General features: G+C 41.9%; 3 protein-coding genes across 6 annotated transcripts in view; 1 reads left to right on the top strand and 2 right to left on the bottom strand.

Moving 5' to 3' along the window:
• Positions 1-6,253: 6,253 nt before the first annotated feature.
• LOC144709175 (universal stress protein A-like protein) lies at positions 6,254-7,816 on the bottom strand. Of its 2 annotated transcripts, XM_078582612.1 has the most exons (5): positions 7,592-7,816; positions 7,125-7,199; positions 6,916-7,022; positions 6,712-6,830; positions 6,254-6,599 (listed from the first exon to the last, which is right to left on the bottom strand). In XM_078582612.1, the coding sequence occupies exons 1-5, from the start codon at positions 7,776-7,778 to the stop codon at positions 6,524-6,526; spliced, it is 564 nt and encodes a 187-aa protein (XP_078438738.1). In that variant the 5' UTR covers positions 7,779-7,816; the 3' UTR covers positions 6,254-6,523. The 2 variants fall into 2 exon arrangements, with proteins under 2 accessions (XP_078438738.1, XP_078438747.1); XM_078582621.1 differs by lacking the exon at positions 7,125-7,199 and having other exon boundaries at positions 7,592-7,813.
• Positions 7,817-13,938: 6,122 nt separating this feature from the next.
• On the bottom strand, positions 13,939-14,972 carry LOC144709187 (universal stress protein A-like protein). The gene is made up of 4 exons (XM_078582634.1): positions 14,765-14,972; positions 14,491-14,597; positions 14,292-14,410; positions 13,939-14,211 (listed from the first exon to the last, which is right to left on the bottom strand). Exons 1-4 carry the CDS (start codon positions 14,940-14,942, stop codon positions 14,121-14,123), a joined length of 495 nt encoding a protein of 164 aa, XP_078438760.1. The 5' UTR covers positions 14,943-14,972; the 3' UTR covers positions 13,939-14,120.
• Positions 14,973-16,031: 1,059 nt separating this feature from the next.
• Positions 16,032-16,399, top strand: part of PIT1 (RING/FYVE/PHD zinc finger superfamily protein) — a 3,984-nt gene continuing 3,616 nt past the window's right edge. For all 3 annotated transcript variants that reach the window (XM_078582600.1, XM_078582592.1, XM_078582584.1), the window contains exons 1-2: positions 16,032-16,302; positions 16,363-16,399. The exon at positions 16,363-16,399 is cut by the window's right edge and continues 35 nt beyond it. In XM_078582600.1, coding sequence (XP_078438726.1) covers positions 16,153-16,302; positions 16,363-16,399 — 187 coding nt within the window. In that variant the 5' untranslated portion in view covers positions 16,032-16,152. The remainder of the gene's footprint in view (positions 16,303-16,362) is intronic.

Raw genomic sequence — 16,399 nt, 5'->3', positions numbered from 1 at the left:
GTCAAGGCCTATAGAACCCAACAGTAAGAAGCTTACAGAGGTGATTCAGTGGTCAAGACAAGATCATTCGCCCTCATTATAAGAGGAGATTGACTCAAGGACAATGCAGAAAAATCCCTGGCCAGGGTAGTGAGGATATTGGAGAAGGCTTTCTCCAATGATCCCCATTATGCATCAGTACTAATCGAATGATGGATTAGGGTTTGACGATAAACCATACCCTAAGTCATTCGATAGTCTCGCGCAGATGATGGATTATACATATACAGTAACCAATGACGGTAAAGATTCCATGAGAGAGTTCAAGACTACTCGGTATCTTCTAGAGCACGAGGTGTTGCTTGGCATCCCACGGTCTGGAAATTTAACCTATCAATTGGGTTAAATCGATCCTTATTTAATTAATCTATATGTTGATATAGTTAATTCATAAGGTTGGTCAACAAATGTTATTGGGCCATTAAAATTATTAACTAGAACGATACATTGGCCTAGAGGGTCACACGCACAAGGTCATAAGGGCATTGGAGGATATATTTTACTTTGTAGGGTTTTTGAGAAAAACCTTAAGTAAAATATAAACAGGGAAAGGAGTCTCATTTAAAGCACCCATGCAAGCCTGATTTGAGAGTCGTCTCCCTTTCTCCACTGTCTTCTCCACTCATCCAAGGAAGGGTGTTTTCATGGTGAGGAGATATTCTAGATTTTAAAGAAGAGTTGAAGAAGAAGATGTGGAGATCTAAGCGCCGAGTGATCGCGTGGATACTTCTATAGGCAGGATGCGTGAATGGCTTCAGAACGATCTCGGAGCGGCAAAGTCAAGAGTGGAACGAGTTCCCCAAAAGGTACTTTCAATGTTTTGTTTAAAGATCGATTGTGAATCGATCGACATGTTTCCGCATCCATGGAATGTGTTTTCCATGGCCGAACCAAGGCACAGAACCCCACACTAAAACCATGATTAGATATCAATACAATTTCAATAATCAGACTTTATGAAACTAGTAAAATAATGAGGGGAATGATCACATGTAAGAATTAGTCCAGATTATGTGAACTATCCAGAGAATAAAATATGTGTTCAGTGTTTTTGCTTTTACATGAGACTTAAGGAAATGAACTCTAATTTACACATATTTATGTAAATTTTGGTGTTTATATATTTCTAGGGTTAAATCTTAAATATGTATAAAGGTGGCCCATTTAGAAAGGATATTTATACTTATTTCCTAATAGAATTTGAAGGATCATGATGTTGATAGTTATTCTGATGTGATAATATAATACTATAGAGGTCGTGAGTTTTTGAACATGCATTTAAAACACTCTGATTCAATGGATATTAGAGACGAACATCAAAATATCTGGAAAGAATGACACTATATGATCCTACATATACAATCAGTATGGTTGATCATATGGCTGTTGGTGTAGAGGCACGAAGGATAGATGGTGGTTGCTCTTTAGAGAAAGAATTTACTAAATTGATATGTATGAACCCCTGAATGGTAGTATACGTTTAAGTTAATTAAGTTGACTCATGTCATTGTCTTACAAGTGGTCGTTAGAGAAGAGACACCAAAGATATAGTGGATGGGCTGTTATATTTTTTATTATGACTTCTGAGTACACAAAGGTTATTGAGTAATCAAGATGGGCTTTTCTGCCCTTGGTATAGAAGGAGATTGACTCAAGGGATAAGATGCACCCAATCCCTGGAAAGGGTTATGGAGATATTGTAGTAGGTATTATCCAATGACCATGTTACACATTAGTAATAAGTGTAATGATATATTAGGGTTCGACCATTAACATATGTCATTCGAGAGTTTCACAAGAATCAGGGATAATGCATATATGGTAACCCAAGATGGTAAAGGTTCTGTGACAGAGTCAATCACTAATATGTATATTTTAGAGCACAAGGTATAGCTTGGAACCCAGCATGCTAGAAACTTAACATTTTGATTGGTTTGGATATAATATGGATTAATTAATATATATCTTGATGAAAGTAATCAATAAGATAAGACGATAAATAGTATTATGTTATTAAGTTATATACTAGACTTATACATTGGTGGATGTTACGATCTACTTACTCTAATTAGCTCACCAGGGGCATTATCGTCTTTCGCTTCCATCTTGCATTCTCCTTTAAATATGTATCCCTCCTAGTTAGAGAGTAGGATTTGAATTACAAATATAGTTTCCCCTTTCGTAGCTGATATCTTTCATGATGGCATCCACTCAATCGGGTATCATTGTCTCGGCAACATCCACTCTACTGCCCTCGTCCCTCGGCATTGTCCATTTCACAAGGGCCCGCACCTTCCTTCTTCCTTCACGGTACGATTCCCGGATGATCATATCAGCATAGAGGGTCATATGCATAAGATCTACGAATGTTGGTGGATACACTTAAGATATATGGATGTTGTTGGATACAAGGGCTTTTCAAAAAAGTTCCAAAATAAGTATAAATAAAAGGGGCACCCATTTCAGGTGTCCATGCAAACCAGATCAGGGCAAGGTGCCTTGTCTCTTCTCCTTTTCAGAATCCCCCTCCTTATAATGAAACTTGATGGTAGGAATTTTAGTATCCTAATTCAGAGAGTGGACTAGATCATCAAAGAGGATTGAAGAAGATCAAGAGGAGACCCATCATTATAGTGATCACATAGACACGCCTAAAGCGGAGGACATGTGAATGGCTTGAAGAAACTCTCCCATAGAGCAAGTCAAGGGTGGAATCAGTTCCACATGAGGTGATGAGATCATCTAGGGTTTTATATATCAATATGAAATGATTTTTATCTTCCCATGCTTGAAATCTTGTTTTCAAGCACTCAGTCAAAGCCATATAACACTACAGTTGGGAGAATTATATTTTTTCCACTGGAGTGCACATTCATTACTCCCGATATAAAGAATTTTATGGAGCATTATTTCAGTTTTCTTAATAATCTGCATTTCATTATATATGGATGATTATATTTCTGTGTTACAGGGTTAATTCTCACATACATATGAAATTGAATGTCCCCATTTACATGCATCCAGTAGGAAATGAAACTATAAATTTTGGAATTATGAGTTTTGAGCTTTACCCTTTTAGTAATGGATGTTAAACGAGGATGATCAATTCAAAGCCTTTGGAGGAATTAATGAAACTCCGTCAATTCAAATCATGGATCTTAATTCATAAAAATGTTGGAAGAGATCAGGAATTCTCCCTATTTCTTATATTTATTGATCAAGTTTGATTCAGTGGGATTTTCTGCTCACCTTTTTTCACCAAGAATATTTTATGAAGCTCTCTGACCCCGGAATTTTTAGTATCCTACTTTCAAGTGATTTTACGGATTCAATTCACATAAATATGTCATGATAAAAGGTGTAGCGCAGCTTGTATTAATGGTTCTCATAGCTAGTACTGACAATCAAAAGACAGTCACCAAAAAAAATCTCCATTTGATGGGGCTTCTTCTTATACATATTATTCCTCTGTGTATGAACTCCATTGAACAGGAATAAAACACTGGAAGAATATTTTTGATTTTACAGTCACAATTGATTTTATTTTGTCTTGTATCTTCAATATGGAAGAGGATATCTGAGAGTTCTTTCATGGATCTGCATGGTAGTACTTTTGTTCACCCAATTTAGAGAAGCGTATTTTTATTGCTATCGTTTTGTTTATATCTTGAAACCCATGACATTTTTCATAAATACTGACGATGAAAAAACCGATTATTAAGAATAAATGAGCAAAGGAGGAAGGAGAGAGAAAAAATGGCAACGTAAAAGGAAATAGAGCCTCGGTTTTATGACGAATATTCATTTATTTTGTCGAAAATGAGGTGCACAGAAAAAAAATTGGGAGATAGATATTGAATTTTGGGAGATTGATTTGAGATTTTAAAACTTTGGTTGTGCTTGATAACGAGTTAGTGGTATATAAAAATACTTGAGGTTATTTTTGTAGATTAGAGAATATTGGAGATTGAGTTGAGATGATAATTGAGTGATAGAATGAAAAAATATGAACTGAAACGAGATCAAATAAAATATAGATTGATTTTACTGGCAAAGTGAGCTGAATTGAGATTGGCAAAAACTGGAGAATAAAATTTTAGTGATTTTAGGTTCTGAATTCGCCAGTGATAATAAAACTCGAGAAGAATTCGTTGGAGCCTTGGTTATCTTCAACATAAGTTAAGATTGAAATTGGAGAGCATTATGATTTATTATATCTGGGAAAAGCTATCGACATCTTCGAGAAGGAAAAATCGAAAAAGAAACAATGAAGATCAATTTTATTCCTATTTCTCAAGATAAATTTTATTCGAATAATTTTAAAATACTACTAAACCATCAACGCCATCATCCATTGATTCATCCTCGTCATGAATTATCTTAAAATTATTCATCTTTATCCATCAACAGCAACCCCGTCATGAATTATCTTATCCAACTATTCCAATCCTCGATCATATCCCTTGACAGTTGACGTGGCGGTGACGCAGCAAAAAACACCTACTTTTAATAAAGGCAATTACTACATTTAATATTCGACAAAAACTTTTGATATCACAATTTTTAAATGATCAGTCGACGTCAACGATCCTGACGTGTCGACGATATCCTCTACAGGATATATGATTCGTATATTTACTTTAGATTTACTTTTTATATTTACTTTTTATATTTACTTTTTATATTTACTTTTTGCCGGCAATAAAACCTTGTCGTTATTCAATAAATTTTTTGCAGTCTATAATTGCTCTACAGGATATATGATTCGTATATTTACTTTAGATTTAATTTTTATATTTACTTTTTGCCGGCAATAAAACGTTGTCGTTATTCAAATCGCCGTAATCTTACCTGGAAATAGGAGGATTATCGATAATTACCGACAATCAATTTTTGCACTCGACCAGGGGAAAAGTACACAAGAACAGAGCAACAAAACCTATTTACAGTCTATAATTGCATCTCATCACCATAATCTCACCTAGAAATATGAGAATTATTGATAATTATGAACAGTTCTTTTTTTTGTAGTCGAGCAGAAGAGCAAAAGTATACAAGAACTGAGCATCAAAACCTTATCGTTATTAAACGGATTTATTCACAGTATATAATGGCTTCACATCACCATAATCTCACCTGGAAATATGAGGATTATAGGTAGTTATCAACTGTTTTTTTCTGTACTCGACAAGGACAAAACCTTATCGTTAATTAAAGAGATTTATTTAAAATCTATAATTGCTTCATATCGCCGTAATCTCACCTGGAAATAGGAGGATTATCGGTAATTTTCAACAGCTCTTTTTCGTACTTCACCAGAAGATAAGAAGTACACAAGAACAGAGTAACTTGAAATAGTAAACAGATTTATTTACAGTTTATAATTGCTTCACATCACCGTAATTTCCCCTGGAAATAGGAGGATTATCGATAATTATCAACAGTTCTTTTTTTGTACTCGATCAGAAGATAAAAAGTACACAAGAACAGAGCACAAAACCTTATCGTTATTAAACAGACTTATATACAGTTTAAAATTGCTTCACACCTGGAAATAGGAGGATTACCGATATTTTATTAACAGTTCTTTTTTTGTACTCGACCAGAAGAGAAAAAGTACAATAGGACATTATCACTGTTAATACAGAATTATTTACAGTATATAATTGCTTCAAATCACCATAATCTCACCTGGAAATAGGAGGATTATCGATAACTATCAACAGTTTTTTTTTTTTTGTGCTCGACCAGAAGAGAATAAGTACACCAGAACAGAGCAACAAAACCTTCACATCATTAAACAGATTTATTTACAGTCTATAATTGCTGCACATCACCATAATCCCGCCTGGAAAGAGGAGGATTATCGACAATTATCAAGAGTTTTTTTTTTCCGTGCTCGAACAGAAGAGAAAAAAGTACACAAGAACAGGAATGTTATCATTGTTAATACAGAATTATTTACAGTATATAATTGCTTCACATCACCATAATCTCACCTGGAAATAGGAGGATTATCGATAACTATCAACAGTTTTTTTTTTTTTTGTGCTCGACCAGAAGAGAATAAGTACACCAGAACAGAGCAACAAAACCTTCACATCATTAAACAGATTTATTTACAGTCTATAATTGCTTCACATCACCATAATCTCACCTGGAAGTAGGAGGATTATCGATAATTATCAACAGGTTTTTTTTTGTACAGGAGAAAAGAGAAACAAAACCTTCACATCATTAAACAGATTTATTTACAGTCTATAATTGCTTCACATCACCATAATCCCGCCTGGAAAGATGTGATTATCGACAATTATCAACAGTTTTTTTTTTCCTCGAACAGAAGAGAAAAAAGTACACAAGAACAGGAATTTTATCCACAAAAAGATGAATCCGATCTCAAAACCGAGGTCCTGAGAAGAGATTGATCTTGGCTTGCGCGTTTATTCGCCAGAAGAGAAAACATTCGACATACCCTTGATCTTCAAGGGCGCTTCACGATCAGCACCGGGCATTTCGCGTGATGAACGCAGTAGTCGCTGACGCTCCCCAACAAAGCCCTGCCAAAATCAACCATCAAGAATTAATCTTCGATCAAGGATCGTGATCTTCACGCCATTCGTGACGATGATGAACCTTCTCATCGCCAAAGAACGCAATCTTTCTTCGTACCTCTTGACGAAGCCGTATCCATGGCTTCCCATGACGAGCATATCCGCTCCGATCCTCTCGACCGTGTCACAAATCACCTCTCTGGCATCCCCTGTCGCCACCTTCGTGTCGACTTTGACCTGATCCGAATATCAGCCAAGAACAAGGTCAAGATCGTGAATAATTTAACGAAAAGATTGAAGAAGACAAAGATATGAATCGAACGTGTTCGTGCGGTTGCAGAATCGCCTGCGCCTTCGCCAGGACAGATTTTTCCAAATCCTGGCTGTACTGCTCCATCGTCGCGACGTCCTCGTCGGTAAACAGATACCCTGCCGAGCACGAAAAATCAAGGAAAAAAAAAACCTAAGCCAAAGGACAAGGAAAACGACGAGGTCGAAAAAGGCGATGATTCGTTCTCATTCACCGGTTACCTGAATCAGGCAACTCCAGATGAGGAACGAAATCCGTTTCGAAGTCGTGAAATCGACGCCGATCTCCACCGGATTCTGAGATCCACAGCGCGAAAAACGAATCAATCCAAATGCCGACGAAAGCGCGGATCAAAATCCACATGAGAAAACGAAGAGGTCGGTGAATAGATACCCTGCCGAGCACGAAAAATCAAGGGGAAAAAAAACCTACGCCAAAAGACGAGGAAAATGCCGACGAGGTCGAAAGAGGCAGTGATTCGTTCTCATTCACCGGTTACCTGAATCAGGCAACTCCAGATGAGGAACGAAATCCGTTTCGAAGTCGTGAAATCGACGCCGATCTCGACCGGAATCTGAGATCCACGGCGAGAAAAACGAATCAATCGGAGTGCCGACGAAAGCGCGGATCAAAATCGGTCGAAAAAGAGGGGATCGGAGGGGAATTTAGAGATTGATCTTGAGCTCACCGCTGGTATCGGTGGTCGGCATGAAGGGGGGAGGAGGACGAGCGTAGACGAGGACGAGCTTGTTGGGGGCGGTCGAGGAGAGAACGTTGCGAAGGCCCCAGCCGAGAGCGTGAAGGCTTTCATCGCTCCCGTCAATGGCCACCGCCACCTTCCACTCCGCCGCTGCTTCTCCGCCACTGCTCTCCATCTTTCACACAGCAAAACTTTCAAAAACTATCTCTCTCTCTTCCACCGCGGGCTTAAATACCGTTGCAAAACCAGCCCACGGTTTCCAGTCTCTGTCTACAGATATCCGCTCCTGGTTTTTTTTTAAAGAAACAGCTGCGACTTTGTCCTGTCGCCGCGTGCCGTTACTGCACTTGATCTTTTTTTAATCTCTGTTTAATTCATTAAACGGGGATAGACGAATGTGATTAAGAGTTGGAACGATGTGGATGACGATGACGATGACGAATTGTAGGGACTCTACAGCTGAGACACGATGTTGGGATTTATGGACGGGACGGAATGATAATCGGTGCAGGACGCCGACAGGTTGGTTTTTTCGTCGTGAGACCTCTGGATGAGATGATTTTTTCGTCCCGTCGGGACGAAAACCGTCTGCGTCCCTGCACTGATTACAGAGGGGACGATCTTCGTCCCCTCTCGTCCATCGTCCACGTCCCGGACGATCCGGAACTATTAGATCGCCCCCTCTGACGTCTGGAATCAGTGCAGTGCGGACGGGACGGTTTTTTAGTTTGAGAACTCCGGACGGGAAGATTTTTTTAGTCCCATCTGGACCAAAACCGTCTCGTCTGGAGGTCTCGGATGAATTTACATCCCAGTTTTCGTCCCGTCTGCGTCCCTGCTCTACTGATAGTTCAGGATCATTCGGGACGTGGGCGATGGACGGGACGGGACAAAGATCATCCCATCCGACATCCAGAATCAGTGCAGGGACACATATGGGACAGTTTTATCATCCGAGTCCTCCGAACGGGACGGTTTTTTCATCCAAGTGGACGAAAACCGTGCCGTACGGAGATCTTGAGACAAATTTCAGTCCTGATTTTCGTCCGACCTTGCTAACGGGATGATTTTTTCGTCCTGGGCTGAAAAAACTGTCCCGTCTGCGTCCCTGCACTATAGTTGGAAATGTGAAAATCCCTATTGTCATGCAGCCTTCAGCAACGCAACCGAAGTCTTTGAGTATAACATAATTAGAAGTAGGGTTTGACATTTTGGACCGGGGACCGGTCGGACCAGACCGAACTGGGACCAACAGTCCACCATTTAAAGGGGACCGGCCGATCGGCCCGGATCCGGTCTGAAGTTCAGACCGGACCGGTACCGGTATATATTTAAAAAATACATAAATTTTTTGTTGGTCAACCCAGAGAACCTTGCCTCTCACCCTCGTGCACGATCCACGTCCCACGCACTGCCCATCTCCTTCCCCATTGCTCGCTACCCCCGCGCTCATCCGCCGCCCCCCGCTCATCTGCCGCCTCTCCCCTCGCCGCTAGGGAACGGCACATCCGGGACCTGACGCCCCGGACGTGACGGGACGGATGACGAGTTGTGACGAACGGTGACGTGACGAAATGTTCGTTACGTCACCATCACGTACCCGTCACGCGTCCTCGCATCCTCATTCCGTCACGTCACCGTCATGGTGACGGCGTCACCGTCACTGGTCACGGAAATTACAAAATTATGCGAAAGTAATTATTATTATCATTACTTATTATGATACATTATTATTTCACTTAATATGTAACGCATATTCTCCTCTTCTTCTCTGCTGTAGATGTCGCTGTCTTCTTCTCTGCCGTAGAAGGGTCGAAGCCCCCTGGACCTTAGGTTGAAGCCTGGAGCAGAGAGATTCATCGAGAAGAGAGATTCATCGGCGAGGGCTCCCCCGGCCAAACAATTAGAATAATCCGCCTCAGATTCGCCGGAGGAATTCCCACGCAACCCTGCTTTCGCCAACCCAAGAGAAGAGGGAAGCGTAACGGGGTTGTTCTTGTTCAAATCGTCGAATTCGGGTACTTTTCGAGGTTTTTTCTCATTTCCGCGGATTCCCCAATTGTTGCATTCTTCTGGGTTTCCTCAAGAAACGAAATTGACCCTCATTTGCGATCAGTCTCCGGTATGTTACTTTCCTGTCTGCGATTTTCTCTAGAGAGAAACTCCCAGTGATTTCCTCGAGAAAGCCCTCAGCTTTTACAATCCAGCGAGAAGAATCGCCTAAAATTTACCAGATTGCGTTCATTTTCGATTTGATAAGATCTGTTCTTCTGCATACTCTCTTCGATTCACATTAATTCAAACCCAGTGCTTCACCGAGGAAATCATCAAAATCCACAATCATGCAAGCAGAATTGCTGACAGTTTATCAGAAGAAATAGAGATGAAGATACGACGGCGGACTACAGCGATGCGATACGCGGAGTGCAAGGAGGCAAAGATGGCGGAGTTCCGTCTCTGGGCCGTTGAATGACCATGGATGAATGTCCACTGCAGATCCTCATCCATAACGTACTTTTCGTCACGTCACCCATCTGGGCAACCCCGTCACCATCACATCACCGTCACGGGCAACCCGTCACGCGTTACCGTCACTGTCATGGCTCATCTGATTCGTCACCGTCATGTCATCCGTCACATGTCCGTCACGGTGACACATGACGTGACGGATGACGCTTGCCGATCCCTACATGCCGCTCCGAGCATTCGGCGCTCCTCCCTACCCCCGCGCTCGCCGTCTCCCCCCTTCCCCCCTCCGCTCGCCAGCCCCCCTCCCCCCCCAGACCCCCCCGCTGCTGCCACACGACCCTCCTCGCGCTCGCCGCTGCCCCCCTCCTCCCACTAGTACTCTTATTTCCGAATATGTTTGTTAATACTCTTATTTCTTATTTCTTACTATGCTCGTTCTTATTCTTTTCTTATTTTCTTGTTTTACTCTCCTCTTCTTCTTTTCATCTTTCTTTGCTCTTATCTTCTTCGTCTTCTTTTTACTATTTCTTTTTGTTCTTCTCTTGTCTTATTCCTCTTTTACTTTTTCTTCTCTTCTGATCTTCATTACTTCTTTTCTTCCTTAATTCTTCTTTTTCTTCTAATTATCATATTCCTTTCTTCTTATCTTCACTTCTGGTCTTCTTTATTCTTCTATTCTCTTCTTATCTTCATCTTTTTTTCTCGTCTATTATCTTATCTTTTTTTTTTCTTCTTCTCCTCTTTTCTCTTCTTCATTTTTTTCATCTTTGATATCTTCTTATTTTTGTTATCTTCTTATTTTATTCTCCTTTTATTCTTCTTTCTTCATCTTCCTTCCTTTTTATTGTTCTCTTCCTCTTTTGCTCTTATTTTATTCTTCTTTTTTTCATCTTCTCTCCTTTTATTGTTCTCTTCTTCTTCTTTTATTCTCCTTTTATTTATTTTTTTCATCTGTCTTCCTTTTTTGTTCTCTTCTTATTTTATTCTTCTTCTTTTATTCTCCTTTTATTTATTTTTTTCATCTGTCTTCCTTTTTTGTTCTCTTCTTATTTTATTCTTCTTCTTTTATTCTCCTTTTATTTATTTTTTTCATCTGTCTTCCTTTTTTGTTCTCTTCTTATTTTATTCTTATTTTTTCATTTTCCTTTATTTTTATTGTCCTCTTCTTCTCCTTTTATTATTGCTTTTTTTTATTTTATACTAGAAGAATATTTGTTTTTCATGTTCTAGTTGGTTTTGTTTTGGTACTCTTATTTCTTATTATGTCAGGTAATACTCTTGCACTATCTCATCTTCATTAGTTTTCAATTATTTTCTCTTTAAGTTCCAAGTCCAATCAGCTTTGAATTCATGGATTTGGGTGAAGACCATGTACTGGACACTACAAGAATTGAATTAGAGATAATGGATGACTCTCGGCTTCCCATTGTCAAAAGTCATCGCCTGTCTTGCAGTACTATATTAAAAATAGTGACGGTGACTACAAATGCAAGTTTTGTAAAAGAACAAATAGAATAGTGACAAGGGATAAGAGGAGGAGCACATAAAAGTTTTAGTAGAACAAAGAGGAAGATGGTGAAGTGGAGGAATTTTCAGAGGATGACGATGAAGACTAAAATTTTTATGATCATTTTATGGTATTACTATTATTCAAATTTTAGATTGTCTTTTCCAATTGTGTGTTGTTTAATCATGAAATATGTCTATGCTTCTTTTAGGTTGTAGCCACAAGGTGTTGCCAAAGTAATGTTACTTTGGAGGTTGTGCATCGATCGAATTGAAGAGAGCTAGGAAGCAACATCCAAATGGTGTTTTTCACTTTCCAAGATGGATATTGTAAATTGCCTTGTAATGCAATATTCTTTTAAGAAAGTTTCTTGCCAAATTTTCATCTTTGACTTTGACTAGTCAAGTTGACGGGACCGGGATCGGACCGGGACCGAGCAAGACCGGACCGGAACCAGACCAAACTTTAGGTAAGGTTTAGGTCCATGCCAAAAAACTGGACCAGACCGGGTCCGTCAAACCGTAATTAGAAGTAGTGGGGTCGGACCATGAGAGAGAACAATGTGTAGTCTATTGCCAATAGAAATTATAAAGTTTCCTAGGCCTGACTGTGCCCCAGTGTGGCCTGGATATATGGCATTTGGTATTACATCAGAGGTGGCAAGGAGGCACTAGGCCTCATTCTACTTGATCATCTCTCATGACCTATGACTAGAATGTTGCCTCTGTCGATGCCAGCTCCCGGCGCCTGTGCGCCTGCAGGACCTTTGTTGTGGGCAAGGAGACATTGTGCCTCGTCTTCCCAATGCCACCTTCGTCAGCCTTACTTCTGGAAGGTCAACCATGTCGCTCCTCTCCTGCAGCACCTGCACGTCGGGGTTCAATCCCGTCGTGGCGCACCGCGCACCATTGAGTCTTCGACAAAGGATGCACTCCAATACCTCATCGGGATCTGCGCAAGGTCTCCCTACCCCACATTGGTGCCACCCCTGATCAGCTAATGCATCGTGCAAAGTCAAGCATCGACTCTACGTAATTTGTTGCTTAGGACCAAGTTGGGAGTCACCACCTGAACGTTGCATGTTGAGCTCGCGCAGAGTTTGCAGGTTGTCGCTAGCAGTTATGGTGCATGCATCATTACTGCACACAAACAGACCCGTTGTGCGTGCAACGAAATTTTGGTTGTCACCACTAACAAGAGTGTACCTAGAATTGCAGCCTCTACGGACCAATAACAAGATATCCCATCTGTGTGGGATGCTGCCAGGAGCGTGCCTAGTCAGTGATGTGTGTTACATTGCCAAGGCCTGCTCCCGCAGGTGATCCAGGCTTTTGCGCAGTAACCGCACTATTAGTGTAGATGTTGGGAGCAACGAAAGCTCAGCCAGATTGAGGCATCACACTTACTTACGGTCTTGTCATGACCAAAGCTCGCCAATAGATGGCTTGGCTTGTTGGACAGATGGCAGATCTCCATTCGTCATTGTCTTGACTGGCGGAAGAAATGACTGGACAATGACAGATTACTGAAGATGACAAACATCCTTAATAATTTGTTGTCCATGACAACAGTGACAATGGTAGTGCACAGCGACAGAAACATCATCAATGTGGACAAAGAGTAGTATTGATAAGGATGATTTTTAACATTGACAAGGACAACAGTGATCATGGACATTGACATGGAAGATAACAATGACTGTCATTGTCGACAAGGAAGATGATTTTCATCGACGAGGATGCCCTCTGTTGTTGTGGAGAACAATAACTATCATCAACAATTAGTTTCAGTCCATAACAACGTTGACGACTATTTTTACTACAACCTCAGCCAGTGTCATAAGAAGTATCATCAACATGTATGATGACTATCATTGATGAGAATGGCCATCATCATCGTCAAGGACGATTTTTAATGTTGACAAGTACATCAATTGTCGTTGATGATGACAATTACAGTGCAGGGACGCGGACGAGATGATTTTTTCGTCTTGGCCCGTCCCAGGATACGGACGAATCTCTGGATAAAAATTGTCCCGGGGACCACCAAACAGGATGGTTTTCATCCCATGGGACGAAAAAACCATCCGTCTTGATGTCCCGGACGATGGAAGGATGAATCTAGACGAAAAACCACCTCATTCACATCCGACGGTTGAGATGTTGCCACGTGGCCTTACTATGACATTTTGCATCAAAGTCCCTGTATTTTTACATGCGTCATCGATCATCCTGCATCATCCTCTCTCATCCAGCCTCATCAGGATCATCATCAGCCATCCATGCAAACTGTGTATATCTAGCTCTATCTACAAGGGTAATGGATTCATATCTTAGCTCTATATATTGGGCCCAGCCCAGAAAATAATAACTCTTTATTTGATATTTGATTGAACTCAATCGATACGTCAAATCCAACTGGAACCTCCGATGGATAAGGAGATAATGTTGATCTCTTCGTTGGAATTTTGAAATTTTCTACAGAGAAAGAGGCGATTATTATCACAGATCAAGAAAATCTTGAAATTTTCTTCGATCACGCCTACTGCTCAAGCGGCTTAGGGTTCTTCACGATCAGGACGGGGCACTTCACGTTCTGCGCGCAGTGGTTGCTCACGCTCCCGAGAAAGGTCCTGCGGCATTAAAAAACCCATAAAAAAGATAAACATCCTCGACTCAATCCCCATCAAATCAACGAAATTTGATTGATCACCTCTTGATCAAGCCATAGCCATGGCTCCCGAGAACCAACACATCAGCCCCGACACTCTCCACCGCCTCGCAGATCACGTCCCGAGGATCACCTTTCTCCACTCTGCTCTCCACCTTCACCTGAAGAACAACGCCGAAAAGAGAACAAAATCAGATCAGAAACCCTAATTGGAGCAATAATCGCGAAGATCAGGGCTAACATTCTCGAGGCCGGCGCAGGTCCGCTCCGCCCGCTGGATCACAGCCTCGGCGACCTCCTTGCTGTACTTTTCCATGGTCTGGATGATGTCGGAGGAGAAGAGATAGCCTGGAAGAAGATCAAACCAAATAAGAACGATCGAACGAGCAATGGCGAGGCAAAAACGAACGAAAAACGAAGAAGGAAAACATAAAAACGAAGAACGAAGAACGAAGACTGAAAAACGAAAAACGAAGAACGAAGAATGAAGAATGAAGAACGAAGAGAGATCTTACCGGTGCCGTCCATGGCGGAGTAGACGGCGCGGGGGGGCTGAGCGTGGAGCAGGACGATGGTGTCGCCGGCGGCCGCCATGTTCTTGAGGCACCAGGAGAGAGCTTGGTCGCTCTCCGCCCCTTCGTCCACCGCCACGACGATCTTCCTCCCCTTCGATTCTGTACTCTCCGCTGCCATTGCTGCAAGCTGCAAGCTCAGATCTGAAAAAAAAAACCGGCTACGACGAACAGCGTTTTATAGCTGCGCGGCCAACGGTCGAAGATGGGCGGTTTCCAGCGCCCACCGGTGCCCCCTGAGCGGTTTCCCCGAATGGATAAGGCGGTCAGTTACTACTACTGGGCCGGGCCTCTTTTGGGCCGAATCGACGACGGAACGGGATGATATGGACGATATGGATGACGCATTAAGCCGATGACGATTGTAAAATGTGTATTAAAATCACGGCGATTCGATTGCGGGACGGATGACATGGCTGGGCCGATGACGGCTGTTAAGGCATAGTAAATCACATGGATTCGATGACGAGACCGATGATGTAGCTGGCCCGACGACGGCTGTAAAGTCATAATAAATTACATTGACTCGATGACGGATCGGATGACGTAGCTGGCCCAACGACGGCTGTAGAGGTAAAGTAAATTACATTGATTCGATGACGGGGCAGATGACGTAGCTGACCCCCTGTAAATATATAGTAAATCACACAGATTCGATGACGGGACGGAATGCCACAAAGGGTTTTGCTCTGTTAGGGATTTACCTCGTCATCCGTCACAGAGTTGTAGACAGGCGACGACGACTGCTGACTTCTAATGGACACGTCCATCTCGTCATCGAATGCGTGTAGTTTAATGTATGTTTACAACCCTCATCGGTCTGCTACGTCATCCATTCCGTGCACACCCTCAAACTAAACTGCAGACATTGTGATGGATGACGGACCAATAAGTCAATGACTTGTGGATAAAAACAGGGAGCCCTGATTTTATTCACAAGATCACTAAAATTTGGGGAAAAATATCAAATCCAATAAAGAAAGGAATAATGATTAGTAATACCATTGTTGACGTGGACGACGACGAAATTAAGGGACTCATGGAAGTCTGGATGATGTAGACGTGGCGATCCCAGCGTGGTGTTGATCTCAGGATTCCACGTGGCAGGCGGCCATAGGTCCAGGTGTTGGCTTCATGAGAGCAGATAGACTCCTGGAACAGGATAAGAGCAAACGCGCTACAGAATATAGTCCATCTCCACCGTAGAGGATCGGACGGCGGGGAAATGGCCGTTGACCCGTTAGGCGAAGGGTCAACGTTCTCGGTCAAAACGGGGGAAGCTTATTTTAGGCAGAGAGGCAGGAGAAGGAATCGGAGGAGAGGGAGAGGCCATGAAAGCCGAGATTCCGTCATCCGTGTCGTCATCGGTATCGTCATCCTCTCCGCCGGGGAGAGTTTGCAGGATATGTCTGGAGGAGGAAGAAGAAGGGGAGAGCGGCGCCGTTATGGAAGCGCCGTGCGGCTGCTCGGGAACGGCCGAGGTGGGTCGATCTCGAATTATCAAAATTTAATGGGTTTTTTGCTAATTTTTTTGTTTGCAGTTCGCGCACAGAGACTGCGTTCAGAGATGGTGCGACG

This window comes from Wolffia australiana, chromosome 1 (genome assembly GCF_029677425.1).
Source record: "Wolffia australiana isolate 7733 chromosome 1, ASM2967742v1".
Taxonomy (NCBI): domain Eukaryota; kingdom Viridiplantae; phylum Streptophyta; class Magnoliopsida; order Alismatales; family Araceae; genus Wolffia; species Wolffia australiana.
This window is presented reverse-complemented; position numbering and strand designations above follow the sequence as displayed.

What these genes read in the sequence shown, in the direction of transcription:
- LOC144709175 (XM_078582612.1), bottom strand. Translation starts at nt 7,778, where the DNA reads ATGGAGAGCAGTGGCGGAGAAGCAGCGGCGGAGTGGAAGGTGGCGGTG. An exon ending in GCCGACCACCGATACCAGCG is followed by an intron (nt 7,200 to 7,591) that starts GTGAGCTCAAGA and finishes TGTGGATCTCAG; the next exon opens with AATCCGGTGGAGATCGGCGT. An exon ending in TTCTGCAACCGCACGAACAC is followed by an intron (nt 6,831 to 6,915) that starts GTTCGATTCATA and finishes TATTCGGATCAG; the next exon opens with GTCAAAGTCGACACGAAGGT.
- LOC144709187 (XM_078582634.1), bottom strand. Translation starts at nt 14,942, where the DNA reads ATGGCAGCGGAGAGTACAGAATCGAAGGGGAGGAAGATCGTCGTGGCG. An exon ending in CTCCGCCATGGACGGCACCG is followed by an intron (nt 14,598 to 14,764) that starts GTAAGATCTCTC and finishes ATCTTCTTCCAG; the next exon opens with GCTATCTCTTCTCCTCCGAC. An exon ending in GGCTATGGCTTGATCAAGAG is followed by an intron (nt 14,212 to 14,291) that starts GTGATCAATCAA and finishes TTAATGCCGCAG; the next exon opens with GACCTTTCTCGGGAGCGTGA.